The 16212-nt window shown below is 40.2% G+C and overlaps 5 protein-coding genes across 5 annotated transcripts; 2 read left to right on the forward strand and 3 right to left on the reverse strand. All coding sequences in view use genetic code 12, as the record gives it.

Annotated features, from left to right (window-relative positions):
- Positions 1–955: 955 nt before the first annotated feature.
- FKH2 (forkhead family transcription factor) lies at positions 956–3787 on the forward strand (the record flags this gene model as incomplete). The annotated part of the gene is made up of 1 exon (XM_049326068.1): positions 956–3787. One exon carries the CDS (start codon positions 956–958, stop codon positions 3785–3787), a length of 2832 nt encoding a protein of 943 aa, XP_049178266.1.
- Positions 3788–3907: 120 nt separating this feature from the next.
- Positions 3908–7745, reverse strand: KGF56_004612 (U2 snRNP complex subunit; the record flags this gene model as incomplete). Its single annotated transcript, XM_049326069.1, has 2 exons — positions 3908–7488; positions 7664–7745. 2 exons carry the CDS (start codon positions 7743–7745, stop codon positions 3908–3910), a joined length of 3663 nt encoding a protein of 1220 aa, XP_049178267.1.
- Positions 7746–7871: 126 nt separating this feature from the next.
- KGF56_004613 (uncharacterized protein) lies at positions 7872–9197 on the forward strand (the record flags this gene model as incomplete). The annotated part of the gene is made up of 1 exon (XM_049326071.1): positions 7872–9197. The coding sequence occupies one exon, from the start codon at positions 7872–7874 to the stop codon at positions 9195–9197; it is 1326 nt and encodes a 441-aa protein (XP_049178268.1).
- A 58-nt stretch (positions 9198–9255) lies between these two features.
- URA3 (orotidine-5'-phosphate decarboxylase) lies at positions 9256–10071 on the reverse strand (the record flags this gene model as incomplete). The annotated part of the gene is made up of 1 exon (XM_049326072.1): positions 9256–10071. The coding sequence occupies one exon, from the start codon at positions 10069–10071 to the stop codon at positions 9256–9258; it is 816 nt and encodes a 271-aa protein (XP_049178269.1).
- Positions 10072–10330: 259 nt separating this feature from the next.
- On the reverse strand, positions 10331–14941 carry GEA2 (Arf family guanine nucleotide exchange factor; the record flags this gene model as incomplete). The annotated part of the gene is made up of 1 exon (XM_049326073.1): positions 10331–14941. The coding sequence occupies one exon, from the start codon at positions 14939–14941 to the stop codon at positions 10331–10333; it is 4611 nt and encodes a 1536-aa protein (XP_049178270.1).
- Positions 14942–16212: the final 1271 nt, after the last annotated feature.

Consider the following 16212-nt stretch of genomic DNA (forward strand, 5'->3'; position numbering starts at 1 on the left):
CGCTAGAGCCATTCTTCCTCTTCCTCTCCTCCCTAAAGAGTCGCTTTGCTTGGTAAAGAGTCTTTAAAGCAATTCTTCCTCTTCCTCTCTAACTCGCTTTGATCGCTAGAGAGTCGCTAGAGATTGTTCTCTTTTCTTCCTCTCTAGCGAGCAAAGCGAGCTAGAGACTGTTCTCTTTTCTTCCTCTCCTCCTCTCTAGCTCGCTTTGCTCGCTAGAGTAATTCTTCACCTTCCTTTCTTCCTCTCTAGCTCGCTTTGCTCGCTAGAGACTGTTCTCTTTGCTCGCTAGAGACTGTTCTCTTTGCTCGCTAGAGACTGTTCTCTTTGCTCGCTAGAGACTGTTCTCTTTGCTCGCTAGAGACTGTTCTCTTTGCTCGCTAGAGACTGTTCTCTTTGCTCGCTAGAGACTGTTCTCTTCTCTTCCTCTCCTCCTCTCTAGCTCGCTTTGCTCGCTAGAGAGTCGGAAGATACTGCTTACATAATCTCCCCATTAACCAAAAACAAAAACAAAAACAAAAAAATTTCAAAAATTCAAAATTTCCTTCAAAGAGAAAAATGAAGCGAAAAAGTTTAATAGTGTTTATTTAATACCAGAATTAAGTGAAAAGAAAGAGGGAAATATAAAGAAGGTGCGCCTATATCCTAGGAAAGACGCGTTGATAATATATTCATTTCTCCAAATTAACAAATTGCACCCAATTTTTTCAGTCTTTGGGGCAAAGTTCTTCAACAAAGAGGGTGGTGGGAATTTACAATCAACTTGTATCCGCTGGTAAAAAAGCTATATTGTCCTTGAACTAAAAAAGTTATACACACCACATATATTTTTTTTTTTATTTAAAAAAAAAAAAACACCACCATTTAAGGGTTAAGGGTTACGTTACCAATTAAAAATATTTTGGTTATTGGGGGGGAGGCTAAAGAACATTATTGCTAATTCTTTCAAGTAGGTTCAATGTCTTTTTCGACGGCTGCTTCGGGCTCGGGCTTGGGCTCAGGCTCAGGCTCAGCTGTTTCGGGTTCAGCTGCTTCAACTTTGGCTGTTTCGGGCTCGGCTGCTTCCACTTTGGCTGCTCCCACTTTGGCTGTTAAAGCAACATCGGTACCAGCGGCAGCAACAGCACTAACTACTCCAAAAAAACGTACCCTATCGGACCGTCTACAAGCAAACGGCGCATCCATATCAGACCTCGAACCTTTTGAAGACCACCAGGAAATGATCAACGCGGTAATATCCGTCTTGCAGTGCCCAGAGGAAAAAACAAACGTTGCAGAAATTTATGCCAACAACAAAAACTCAGCAACAGAAATCCAGGCTTATGCAAAGATTGCCGGAAAAGACTGGACTTATTATGTTAAATCATTGGCCGTCTCAATTGGAAGAAACACAGATACCGGTGGTGTCAATGGCCAAATCATTGGCGGTGGCGGCGGCGGCGGTGGCGTCGGCGGAGGCAGCACCACTACTGGTGCAGCAATCTCAATAATCGATATAGATTTGGGGCCCGCGAAAATTGTAAGTAGACTGCATGCAACAATCACCTACAATCTTGATCTTAGGTGCTGGGAACTCAAAGTGTCAGGAAGAAATGGTGCAAGAATCGATGGCCGTAAAGTAAATGTTGGTTCCCAAGAAGTGAATGCGTTGCATTCAGGCGCTATTTTGGATGTTGGAGGTACTCAAATGATGTTCATATTACCTGACTCGCCTCCAATGGTTGTACCCAAGATGCTAGAAAAATGCCTCGCAAAGTATAGAGAAAGGAAGAATAAAAAGAAAATCGGCAATACCGCCGCTACAAACGCTTCTGTGGGTGTCGTCGCGGAAACACCATCAAACAATGGCAACTTTGGTGGTATAAGAAATTTCGGTATGGGTGAAAATGGACCACCTAACTTGAATCACTCTCCAACTTCGGTGTTGGCCATCTCATTACAATCGGAAATAGATAAGGATCTATCTAAGGAAGACTCAAAGGATATCAAACCGCCATATAGTTATGCCACAATGATCACCCAGGCCATCTTATCAAATCCAATGGGAGTGATGTCCCTTTCTGATATTTACAATTGGATATCAACACGTTATGCTTATTACAGACACTCTAAAACTGGCTGGCAAAACTCAATCAGGCACAACTTATCCTTGAACAAGGCATTTGAAAAAGTTCCTAGAAGACCAAATGAACCAGGTAAAGGTATGAAGTGGCAAATCAGTGAATCATACAAAGCAGACTTCCTAAGTAAGATCAATGATGGCACGATTTCGAAAACTAGAAGAGGCTCTTCTGTCTCGCGGCAATTGAGCTTACATTTGGCAACTCACAAGCAGTTACCAAGTCCGTCAGCTGCTCAAAATCAATTTCAACAACCTTTTCAACAGCAATTGCAACAACCACCTCGGACAAATAGTCGTCAGCAGCAGCAGCAGCAGCAGCAACAACAGCAACAGCAACAACAACAACAACAACAACAACAACAACAACAACAACAACAGCAACAACAGCAACAACAACCTCCACCACCACCACCACTTCCACAACAGCAACAACAACCATTACCATCAATACCATTACAACAACAACAACCTCAGTTACAACCACTACCACAAAACATGGCATTCTACGATCATCCAAGATCAGATTCAAAGAATTACCAATACCCAAACAACAATTCTGGTCAATCACATCCACTCAGCTACATGTCTCAACCAAACGTATACATGTCAAACTCTGCCAGACCATATCAATACCAACAACAACAACAACAACAACAACCAGGACAGCAACAGCAACAACTATCTTCATTTTATCTGTCAGTTCAACCGCCACCGCTAAACCAGCACTACCAAATAAATGGTGTTAAGCAATCCATGTCTAACTACCTGCATCCTCTTTCCACTGCATCATTGAGTCAAAATTCGTTGAACAACTTACCCAAAACGAATACATCCAACAATAACAGTAACAACAATAATTATATGCACTCTCGAGATTCGTCATATACTACATCAAATAATTTGCAAGACATATCACAGATGAATTCATTCGTATCGAATCAAAACGATTCATTGTCGTCTATTCCTTCGGTGCAGTCGATCACATCCGTCCCATCAGTCCCATCAGTTGCAGTAAATTCAAGTATAAGCGGTGGTAACAATACAACAGCGGAGGTGATTGCATCTTTCACTAGTCCCAAGAAAATATCTGCATTGGAAGCATATACACCTGAACGTGGTTCTAACAGACAACATAAACAACCTGTACAACAACAGCAGCAGCAACAACAACAGCAACAACAACAGCAGCAACAGCAGCAACAACAGCAGCAGCAGGATCAACAACAACAACAGCAGCAACAACAACAAAATTTGCAGAAACCAGGTGTCAATAGCACTGAAGCTGCAATTAATGGAAAAGTTTCAACTGCGTCACAAGTGCAGCAGAATTACCAGGCTCAGCAGCAGCAGCAGCAGCAGCAGCAAAATCAAAATCAGTCAAGTCCTGCATTTTGGAATTTTGTTCAATTCAGTACCCCTAATGGGCCACAATCACCTTTGAGAAAACAAAGTGTCGATGGAAGTAGTGGTAATAATAGTGACGAAGGGAGTAACAGTAATGCGGCAAATAACGGAAGTCCTACTTTGAATAGAAAGAACCATGGTGGTTCTAATGCGGGAGCTAGTACTAAAAATGTGAAAACAGCAACAACAGCAACAACAACTCAAACAAATGATGGTACCTCTCCTTTCAAAAAGGACCAACAAGCGGGAATGGTTGATTCGTAAGAGAAAGAGAGGCTGTATTTTATTAGCTGAAATGTTATTTGGTATTTGGTAATTTCTATCCTATTTATAGTTCATGTATTTTTGTCTTCTTTTTACATTATAAATACATTTGCATTACTTCTAAAAAGTGGGTCTATTTCTAACATCATGTAGCTTCTTCTCGATCTCATTAATTGATCGATTTAGACTTTGTGAGATCCTCAATTTCCAGCCATGGTCCAAGCAGGTAAAATTTTCAACAAAATCCCCATCAATTACATTCTTGACAGGCTGGTAGTAGCTTCGGTGCTTGATATGGTCTTTACCTAAGGGACTTAACCACCTTGCAACAGCCATTGTTTTCTTATCATCAGGATTGCACAACTTTCTCATTTCCAATTGTAAGTTAAATAGCAATTCGATCTCCAGCTTGGTTAAGAGTGGGATCATCACTCCCAAAGTACCTTGTAGTCCCATATACAAGATACTGCCCTCTGTACTACTGCTATCGCTCATTTGAAAAGATGTGATGATGTCAGGGATATAAAATTCACACAAATCGCGTAGCTTGAAGATGCACGAGTTTATACTTGAAGAGTCTTGAGTTTGTTGCTTAACAATAGACCATTCCTGATCAATTTTACGAGAGTCAACTTCCTCAATTCTTGATATCGCCATTTGACCAAATTTATCCCCCATGATGACCGTATCATAATCTAGCTTGGCTATGGATGTAATGTTTCGTTTGATAATGGCGTCTGCAACAGGTACAAACTGATTTTCATCTGCGTCAAATTTTGCAAATAACAACGACGAGCCTGATTGTAAGTCGGCAATTATTATTCTATTCTGAACTGAAGGAAGGATCTTGTTTATCTTTTTGAGAAAATCAAAGCGAGTAAACGACTTTCGAAGTAGTTGTCGCTGTCCCATTTCGTACAAAGATAATGTATTGTCTGAACCTATTAGTACCCGATCATTGAAAAATTCAATAACCTGCGGAAAGTAGTCCAATTCTGTCTTGTGTGTGTACTGTAATGATTTCTTTCTATCCAACTTGAAGGTATATAGTAAATTTTTGGCATCTACAACATTCTTTACCCCAACAACCAAATAATTGTTCTTGTTGAAATGAGCAATGGCCATGTCTATGATTTGTTCATTTTTGTAAAACTCAAAAGTATGTTTAACTTGTCCATTTTGAACCACTTGACAGCACGATGCACAATTGTTTTTGCTTAGTTCGTACCCAAACTTCTCATAATAAGTAGTATCTACTTTGTCGTCGACATCTTTTGTAAGACTTTGTTGATAGGGCGTCTTGACGCCCACACCAACTTCACTAACGTACAATCTTGTGTCGAAACTAATCATTTTTCGTGGCATATACCTCAATTTCAACGTTTCAATAGTCAAATCTTGATTAGGATCAAATGCGCTGTCTTCTTGCCCAACAGAGAAAATCAATAAGTTATGTCCCCGTGTACCTACTATTGCTTCACCTCCAACATCTTCGGAAACTAACGAAGCACCAGACTCAATATTGATATTCAACAATTGTGTAATTTTGAAACTTCCTTGATAATGATATGCTATCCATGCTTGAGAAGATATAGCTAAAATACCTTCTATTTCGTCTGACAACTTGATTAGTCTCAAACTTATTGCTCTCGAACCAAGATATTTGACTCTAGTGTCTGATAATTTACCGCTAAACTGATCTATTCTCGCTTTTGCATAGATACCATTCTCCATACCGATATGGACGAAAGTAGCATGTTGGTAACTCATCATTGCAAGAGAAGAAGCTTTTGACGAAAGTGCTTGAAGCGATTTGATCTCAAGACAGCTCTGGGATTGAAGCGAGATAACTTGAACAGTTTCATCTGAACAACCAATCACTGCAAACGAGCTTCTGTTTTGGGATATAGTCATTGAGGTAACAGGAGACGAAATTTCCAACTTGTCCTGATATTCCACTAGTTGATCATCTATGGGATCGGTTTCAAAATAAACAACTTCGGAATTGGACAATGCAAGAAGAATTTGGTGATTATTTGTCGCTGCATGCGTAATGGATATTCCTGCTGGTGGATACCAATCCGTAGTCTTTTTACTCTTTGTCCTTGTTGTTGTTGTTGTTTGAGATGTCGGTGTAACGTGGCGTATTCCATTAGTGTATACTTGTACCAATGATGATTTTCCAACTTGTTGCACGGCTATAGTTGGTTGGTCTAGGATAAATTCCGAGTCGTTCACATCTTCAAGGGTTTCTCCGATCGAGAGAACCAAAGTCTTTGACGCTAGAGTGGAAGTGAGAACAAGGTATTCATCATTCTCAGATTGACCAGTTAACTTAGTTGTAAACACATCAGTGGGTGAAAAAGCCAAAGGGGACTCAACTAGTGTTGCAGTGGGCATTCCACGAACTATTGTTTTCATATTTGCGTTGGTAGACAACGCGGCTATCCGTGAATGAGGCAATAAACGAGAGTCCGTAATGGGACTTAGTGACTCCAAAGTATCGATTAATATTAAATTTTCCAACTCTTTGACCTTAAAGTTCATGTTGAGAAGTTTTGCTGAATTGGGAGTCATCGACTCCTTTTGCGTCAATGATGACTCTATAATCAAGTCACCCTCTCTAGTTTCCTCTCCCAATTTATCAAATTGATACAAATACTGGTTATTGTTGAGAGTATTTGCAAATAAAAACCCGCCTTTTATCATAGATATGTTGTGACATGGGGAAATCGTGTCGAAATAGGTTATTGTGATGTCCTTTACAATAGCTCGACCCAGATCATAATTGATAACCAATTTAAATAAATCGCCATGTGTACTTTGAAGAAATATATACATTCCTTTTTTCTTAAACATATGACTGACATGTCCCACAATGGTGGTATTTTGATTCTCTCGCCTTGGTAAAGGTAAAACTAACAGGCAAACATCTAGTTTTTCGTACCTGATCCAATTTTCACCACAAATGAGCACTCCTCCAATACTTCCTGCCACGGGTATCAAATAATTGGAATCGTCAGGTAGCTCGGGATTGGGTACCTTACGTTTCACCATGTAATTCAACCCTTGGTCAAACATGTAGTAGTTGAGCAAAGTCCGTTTATCCTCGGGATTATATTCAATAGCGCAGAACAAGGGATTTTCATACTCCGTATGCAATGCAACAATGTTTAAACATAAAAGGTGCTTTGTATTCAACTCCACTGGTGAGCTGATCTCTAGTCGAGGTTGACCATTCTCCTCCCCCTCCTCCTCCTCCTGTAGCCGCAGCAGCCGCTGCAGCCGCAGCTCCAACTCCTCCAACTCCTCCGTAGCAGCGTTAATCCTGTACAAAAGTTTTATCTTTTCCATAGCACCAACCAAAATGCATCTACTCTGAGGTTCAACGACTAAATACTCGCCAGGATATGTTTTATTCCAGCCATTCTTAGTCATGGGCTGCTGAACAATCAGTCGAAACTTATTCAATTTCTCGTCATATTCTAGTACTGATAAGTTCCCAGAGTCACTGGTCATTACCAACCCATCCTTAATATTGCCTAGTCGTATTTTGTCCACTTTGTTGACTACAGCAAATAGATTTTGAGTTAGTTTATTATAGATTTTCCCCGTTTCTTGGTCGATGTAGAACATCAACAAGTGGCTGCTGGAAACCAATATTATCTCCTGTGCCTTCTTGCCATCAACAAATTGACCAACTATAGAAGCGTTGAAATTTGAAGGACATTTGATTGTAAGATTGTACAAGTGTGGAGACTCATAGTTAAAAAGCATTTCTTTTCCATAAAGATATGCTCAATTTACCTTTCAAATACTCTATCTCTCAATCGCAACTATTCTACCCCCAAGCTAGCCTCTACTTACCGTACTTACCCCGTACTTTCTTGCTTTCTTGCTTGCTTGTATTCAATCTCAACCACCCATTAGCAATGCGATGAGCTCTTCTCGAGAGCATATGGTAGCATATATGGTAGCACCCTCTCATCAAAAAGAGATGAGGTTATAGAGGGAAGATGGCATGGTTCAAGGGTTTAATTGAATGATATTACGCCAGGTTTAGGCGGTATATCTAGCCTTCGGGATGAGCTGGCATGATATGAAGATGTGGCCAACTTGGAAAGACGTGTCACCTTGTTTTAGTGTTTTATTTCCGCCCACTTTTATAGCCAACGAGCTGATCTCATCCTTATCATCATCATTGCCCTTTGTTCAAGATGAAACGGTTGTTGAGAAAGCGGAAACGGTTCATAAAACGAACAACAAAGTAGTTTCGGTGTTTGCAGCCGGTATGCGAGCATTTATATATCAATTACAAAGCTTTTATCTTAGAACGCCGGTGAAATTGTTTCGACCTTCGAGATTTGATTACATGGCATATGTCAGGGCATTTGCTGATCGTATTGACAATATTCTGGAAAAACCATATAGGATCAGAACTCATTCTTCTATAGGGATGCTTGTGAATGTTCTTCGAAAGCAGGGTTGGAAATTTATTCCTGATAATGTACTACCGCCGCTAATTGCAAATTCGGCAACGGGATTGATATTGTACGGAACGTACTTGACTGCTTTGGACCATTACACCAAAAAAAAGAGCCGGGGTGGCAAGCAAGCGGATTTCAATTGGTATGCTCCAATAGATACCTGGCGCGCTGGGTTTGTCGCCGGTATGGCACAATCATTAGCTGCTGCTCCGATTGATGCAATCTACACGAGACTGTCAGTGTCTGAGATGTTGGAAGGCTCTCATGAGAATCTATGGAGGTTTGGTTTGAACAAACTCAAGGAAATAGGACTTGTTGGGGTCTTTGCGGGCTATGGGTTCTCCTTGATCAAGGAGAGCTTTGGATTTGCATATTATTTTGCAACATTTGAGCTTGTTAAAACTCAAGGGTACAATATTACATATAGAATTATAAAATTCTATAGAGACCAGGAAGAAATGATCAAGAAGAAATTACAAAAGTGGTTCCATTGGGACGAAGAGCAAGCTGATGAGAAAATGGAGAGACTAGAAAGGTATCGTCTGGCAAAGTTGTTGAAATCCTCGTTTGTTCTCTTGGCGGGGGCCTCGGCCGCTTTCTCTTTGCTTGCCATCCAATACCCAATATCAAAAGTACAAAAGATTCATTTGTCCAGACTCGAAGCCTACGATTTTTATAATGCCTCAACGAGAAAAGAAAAGCCCTTTTTCAAACTTTATTATAACTCGTACATTGACACATTCAATCAGGTATTAAGAATGAAGCGAAGAGCAAAAATAACATGGTTTCAAGCTGCATATAGTGGATTCGCGAGGAATGCATTGACAACCATTCCTGCAACATCCATAGCATTGCTTGTATTTGAAATCACAAGAACAAGACTTGCAGACAATTTCGACGACTACGAACTCCTTGATGCATGATGATGATGACACACACACACACACACACACACACACACAAATCATACATTTATAGAACTTATAGATTTTTGGAACTCTGACCAATTCGTTGTAGGTACGCACTCCATCCAGCTTGTCGGTACCTTTCACCTTCAACTAGTGGATCTCTTCCTTTTCCAAACAACCCCCTCCCCACAATGATGATATCTGTTCCTGTTGAAATGACCTCATCAACAGTTCTGTACTGCTGGCCCAAGCTATCTCCTTTGTCATCCAAGCCAACGCCTGGAGTCATTATAACCCAATCGAACCCTTCCTCTCTACCTCCCATATCTCTCTGAGCTATGAAACCCATTACAAACTCCTTGTCCGACTTGGCGATTTCTACTGTTTTTTCAGAGTACTCTCCATAAGCAAGAGAGCCCTTTGATGAAAGCTCAGCCAACATTAACAAACCTCGCGGTTTATCAGTGACTTCTTTAGCCCCTTCTTTTAATCCCTTAACAACTCCTTCTCCAGTAACACCATGAGCATTAGTGATATCTGACCAATGTGCAATCTTGTATACACCGCCAGTATATTGTGCTTTCACTGTGTTTCCAATATCGGCAAACTTTCTGTCTTCAAATATCATAAATTTGTGCTTCTTAGCAAGCTCAAGTAAAGGAACAATTGTTTTTTCGTATGAGAAATCATTTATGATATCAATGTGAGACTTGACTAAACAAATAAAGGGTCCTAGTTTATCAACCAAGTCTAAGAATTCTTCTGTTGTTCTAACGTCGATCGAGGCACACAAGTTGGACTTTTTTTCATCCATTAGCTTAAACAATTGCCGAGTCACAGGTGACAGGCTCGCATCGGCCCTTTCTGTGTATGACTTGACGTTCACCATTTGAATGGTTGGGGGTGGGGAGATAAAGACAATGAGATGAGATAATCTCTTAACATTTTGAGATGGACCAAAATTTTTCAGTTGATGAAAATCTACTGATAATGTTGGCGCGACGACTGGCGCGACAAACTACGGCGACGACGATTCCTGGCGCGACAAACTACGGCGACAAACTACGGCGACGACGATTGCTAGTGCTACCCAAAATTTGTAATTTTCTTTGGTTACCTCACCTTTCTATCTATCTACATCAACATTACTACCCACTTTCCAGCTCAATAACTTTCTTCGTTTTCGCTTCTTCCACGTTTGGTGTTTCCTCTGCAATAGTTTCACACATCAAACCCAACTCTTGGTTCAATTGAGGAAACAAGGTTCCTATTTTTTCCACAGACGTTTTCAAAATCTCCTCATGGTCATTTGTCAAAATTCCGTTAGCTTGTAATACAAGAACCATATTCTTTAACGTCTCCTTGTTCGATTCTACCAGCTCTGGCTTCAACAACTTGCCATTGATATTTACAAAGTCTTGCAACTTATCCAAGAGTTGAAACCACACAAGCTTGACATCATCTATATGCAACTCATCAACATTCTTCAAAAACACTTTACTCACTAACGAAAATACTTCATTCTGAGTTTTGGCAAACCCATTTGCACCGCCTTGGAATACGTATGGCTTGGATAATTCCGATAATAAAGGAAAAAACCCAAATTCAAATATACCGCTGAAACTAACATCGCCTTTTATTTCAATAGACGCAGTAATCGTATGCAATGTCTTAACAGCATACTCTCTCACTTCTCGACAGGGATTGAAACATTGGTGAGCCAATGCCTGTATCAAAGAATACGATAACCCATTTTTTTGAAATTCTTCTCTTTGGAGCATCGAGGCTAATCTAGCGGTCAACTCGATGGACTGCTTTGCCAAACTAATTACATCATTGTAGTACGGGTTGGGTGCCAAGTTGCCGCCTTTATACTCACTTTCATGTTCGTATTGGGAGCCAATAGCACCTAATGAGGATATTTCATCCATGAGTCCCAAGATTGAGATAAAATTATCGGGACTAATATCACAACCGTTTGAGTTTGAGTTGGATATAAAACCTTCAAGGAATGGAACAATATCAGAAGCGTAAACTTGAAGGGAGCCGAAAAAACGCAATGAGTTCCAATAACTTTCATCGAGTAGTAATTTTTTACAACACCAGCTATCCTCATCCAAAAGAGATAATAATGGTTGTAATATTTGACCCCCGTGCTTACTTATTAAATCTTTGTCGAAACTGCTTAATGATTTTATTGTCGACATCAAAGTTTCTTCATTCTTGTAATATCTCAACAATAAAAGCTTGTATGTAGTTAACCTCAACTGGCCTCTTGTGCTCAATTTAGAAGCTTCAAGTTTACTCAAAACCACCTCCATCAAATTCTGATTATTTAATAGTAAACAAAAACAAACACTTGCTTCTAAAATGAATAGTGTTTCTGTTTCATAATACCTTTTTGTTTTATCAGTCTGCTCCTCGGGGAGGGAGGACAATAGTAAATGAATGAACGCCTGTAAGTTTTTTGGTTCGCTTTTAGATACAATTGCAAAAATGTTGGGAATATTGAAGGACGCGATGCAGTCCATTGAAGAAATCGTTGCTTCAACCTCGGCATCACTAGGTTCTGGGGGCTCGTCACTATAGCTTTTGAGAAACGAGGAAAAGGTGGACAAAATTCCTGAGTTGTTTAAAGGTTTAGGTCTGCTGATAACAAAATGCGGTTGCACTTTTGGCAATGGTCCAATTTGAATCTTTTTCTGAAACTCAACAAACAAATTCGGATCAACTAAACAATTCTCAAACAAGTTCAAAATCACTTCAATCACTTTGTTCCATGACTTGGTAACTTTGCAATTGCTCTTTCTGATCAATCTAAAAAGCATAACGGCAGCTAACTGTGCTTTGAAATCTCTTCCAAACCATACAGCCAAATTTCCCACGTAAACTTCTTCTTCTTTCTTTTCAATCTTGATTTGAGTAATGGGTATATCATCCCTGATATTGTCATCGTGTGGGCCTTTCCTGAAGTAATCTTTACTGAGATTACAAAATTGAATCAATCTCAAAGTCAAATCATCAACTGCGTCATAGAGCCCATGTGCCAAACATATGTTTGTGATTTTGTCAATACAAGACATTAATCGAGTTACCACATGATCGTCTAACGCCTCCTTGTAAACAGTCATCAATGTTGTAACGAGTTGTTCTATCACATCGGCAAGCAAAACTTTGTCGAAATTGCACAACTCTTGTATATCAAGCTCAATCCTGTCGCAGTGGTTGATGTCCTGCGTAGACACCAAGTTGTGCCAAACATCGTCAAACCACTTATCGGTTCCATGATGCTCTTCTGGCATTATGATTTCTCGGTCCTTTATCGAACAATAAATCTTTGAAAGATACCAGGCAGGAAAGTCCTTACCATTGTAAACGCCTCTCAAATTTCTTTCGTAATCATCTAAAAGCATTTGACGTTTAACCTGTGGATTATGCAAATCGGTGTTCAACATGATTATTGAATAGGACAAAATAAAAACAGAATCTTTATCGGGCCGTACAATCTCATCTCCCCCTACTCCCACTACTCCACCACCACTGCCACTTTCTCCCGCAGAACTACGTCTTTTTGTTGGAGACTTCATCGAAAGATCAACATGGTTGAGTTCCGAGTTTTTCTGGCACGACACGTATTTTTCAGCAAATTTTTCAACAATTCTTTCAATCTGTTGCGATTCACCAGGTAATCTAAACGACTTCAATAAAATTCTTAAAGCTTCATCAACACGCAAGTTTTCGAAATCAAATAAACCTATAAAGATATCAAGTAAATTTGAATTTTTAGGTTTTGCAAGATATTCTCCAAGAATTTTCTTGTTCAATCGACCAGATTTTGAGAAGAAAAAATTAGCTATTTCTTCGTGGTCCGAGTCGTCTTTGATAAATTTTTCCCTTGCCAACATTTTTATCCCTTCCTTTGGATTCTCATTCAATAATTCTGTGCACCTAATGAAAGCTGTTTTCCTGCGTCTATTTTCAATATATCGATCCAGAAGTTCCGATTTGGAGCCTCCTTTGTGAGCTTTTGATCTCTCGCTAACACCAGCAATGAACGATAGTATACCTTCCAAACACAATGGCGGAACATTGTGTGTTGTAGAAAATGCCGCCTCTGGTAAAGATAATTTGCACAAAAATTTCAAAAAATCAGTAGACAAGTCAGTTTTTTCAAAATCGCAATCGTAATCCACAAACAATTGTGTGAAAAATGCAGGCGACCTTGTCCATAATAAACTCAATGACTCTAGCATGAGTTCTTTGGAAATGGGTGACCGAGTTTGTACGTTGGCTTTTCTAGCTTGGCTTTTCTCAGTCAGGAGTGCTTCTGGTTGTAGTGTTTGAAGGATTATACGTATCGATAATTCAAATTGAGGCTTGAGCTGGTTACCCAAAACAATCGAGATTGTTGAGAATAGTTGTAAAGCTGACTTCAACAAAGAAATGGAGTCGGTGGTGGTCACGATTTGCAAAACGTATTTTGACACGGGATCTGCAATCATCGTTAATAATGACGGATACTTTGCCAACTCAAACCCTGCGACTTCCACGGCTGCATTTATCAACGACAAAGCAAACACCCTTGTACTTTCCATATGTTGATGCTGATTTGATGGAGAAATAATGGACACAAGAATGCCCAAAAATTCATTAATGCAAACTATACCAAATGGTTCATCGGCCTCTTCTTCACTTGAAGGTCGAAGATGTTTTTGCTCAGAACTAGTAGTTGCCGCTGCCTCTGTAGTAACATTTTTCGAAACCGGTTCGGTTCCATTATTATTCAAAACGGTTTCTCTATTCTCTGCTTCCGATTCTGCCTCTGTGCCCCCAATCACATCCTCTGGCAATTTTGTATTTGTAAAATTTGTACGCAAGTCATTTCCCATATCGTGTTCTGGCTCGAGCTCTTTTAACTTTGAAAATATCTTTACGGTGATAGAAACCATTGACATTTCGGCTGCTCTTCTCAAAACTTCGCTTCTTCTCTTATTACAAGCTAATGAAAGACACGTTTGTACAATTTCTGAAACGCTCTCGTTTGGAAGAAGAGTTGCAAGAGAGCTTTCAACCAATTTCTCCAATAACCTTAATACTTTTAGTAAAACCGCATCGTCTGAATTCTGGTCTTCTGCTTCAAACCTGCAATGTGTCAATGCGGAAACAATTTGAATCAAAGAGTTTTGCACGTTTTTCGATTCTAGTGAGATAAGGTCAAATATGAGAAACTTGGACACGGCATTCAAGGCCAATCCCGTCACATATCCCGAGGTGGTTGATGATTTAATGACAAGAAGGAAAGGTTGGAGTAAAGTTAGGCTGTCGATTTCGTAGATGCTTTCGGATTCGCACAAAATAGATCTCAACTGTAAAAAAGATGATAGTAGCGGGCTATCCAGTCCTCCGGCTTTACCACCGCCTGTTGTTGCTGCTGCTGCTGCTGCTGCTGCTGCTCCACCTGATCGGCTATTGCATGTGGTTCCATTATAGTTGATGCTTTTATCCAGGAAACCGCGACTACTAAAATTGTTGGCAAACCCTTCATCGCTGGGGTCATCGTCAGTATCATGGCTTCCAAATATGTCACTAGCGCTCAACAATGCAGCGACACCAGTTTGAGACCATCTATTTGTTCTACGCATTGCGGAAACCATAGTCATGGACTCATTTATTGCCAATGTTGTTGGATCAAGACTAACCTTTTTGCGAGATGCCCAATTCGGCCGGCTCTTTGGTCTTGAGTTTGTGCTATCCATCATAAATTGTAAATGAGTATAGGTCAGGGATAGGTCAGGGATAAGTCAGGTATAGGGCAAGTATAGGTCAAGTATAGGTCAGGGATAGGACAAGTATAGGACGGGTCTTGGACAAGTATAGGACGGGGACGGTCTTGGACAGGTCTTGGACAAGTATAGGACGGGTCTTGGACAGATCTTTGAACAGGTCTTTGGACAAGTATAGGACAAGTATAGGAAGCTTAATAATTGGCAAGAGGGGTGATAAAGATGATCAGTATTGAGTTATAACAAGTTATGTTATACCCCCCCTAGTCTTGACCTTTCGTGGTGTATGCACAAGAAAACGTCTTGGCTCAATTCCACTCTGATTTGAAACTTTTTTGGATCTTCCAATTGAGCAGCCTTTTTACCTTTCAACTATAGTTACTTGGATCAAGTTTCAACAAATTTTCAACTTGTAAACCACCAAAAAAGTTTTTTCTTATATCTGATAATGCCAGCGTAAAAGAAAGAAAGAACAATAGAGAAAAAAAAGTTGATTGCGCGACACTAGCGAGCTAGGGAGCGAGCTAGTGGAGCAAGAAAAAGACAAGAATCACTTGTGAGTATCACTTGCGAGCGTCACAAGTCAGGTCAAGACGAGCCATATGAACAGAAAAAAGAAGAGTGAGAAGCGAGACAAAGGTGAGAAGGAGGTAAGAAGGAGGAGGGAAGGAGGAGGGAAGGAGGAGGAACAATTAAGCCAATTGACTGAGTTTGGACTTGAAGCCAAGTGAAGTGACTTTAAGCTGATAATGTGTTGGCTCGCTGACTATAAGCTCGCTGACTATAACCTGTTGACTATGAGCTCACTGACTATGAGCTCACTGACCTCAAGCCATTGACTCTGATCTCACTGACTTCAAGCTGTTGACTTTGGGGGAAGAGAGAAGAAAGAGAACCAATTCAAGCTAATTATTACTATCAAGCAGTGCAACATATTGTCGTTGGCAGCTAGTGTCGGTAGCAGCAAGGGTGCTCCACTACCTCGCTTCGCTCGATAGTGTCGATAGTGTCGGTAGCAGCAAGGGTGCTCCACTACCTCGCTTCGCTCGATAGTGTCGATAGTGGAGGTATATAATGTCGCGTTGAATAATTCACGACACAGCGGTTTGCGACTTTATCTCTGAAAAATCATCTCAAACCAAACTTATACAAAGGGCATAAAGGTATAAAGGTATAGAAGATAATTGTCAGTGGAGATAAGTGGACTGATTTAGAGTTGATCTTCGAAATAAGCCTGTGTGTTTCCA

The sequence above is a fragment of the Candida oxycetoniae genome (genome assembly GCF_023343755.2).
Source record: "Candida oxycetoniae strain CBS 10844 chromosome Unknown scaffold11, whole genome shotgun sequence".
Lineage (NCBI taxonomy): Eukaryota > Fungi > Ascomycota > Pichiomycetes > Serinales > Debaryomycetaceae > Lodderomyces > Lodderomyces oxycetoniae.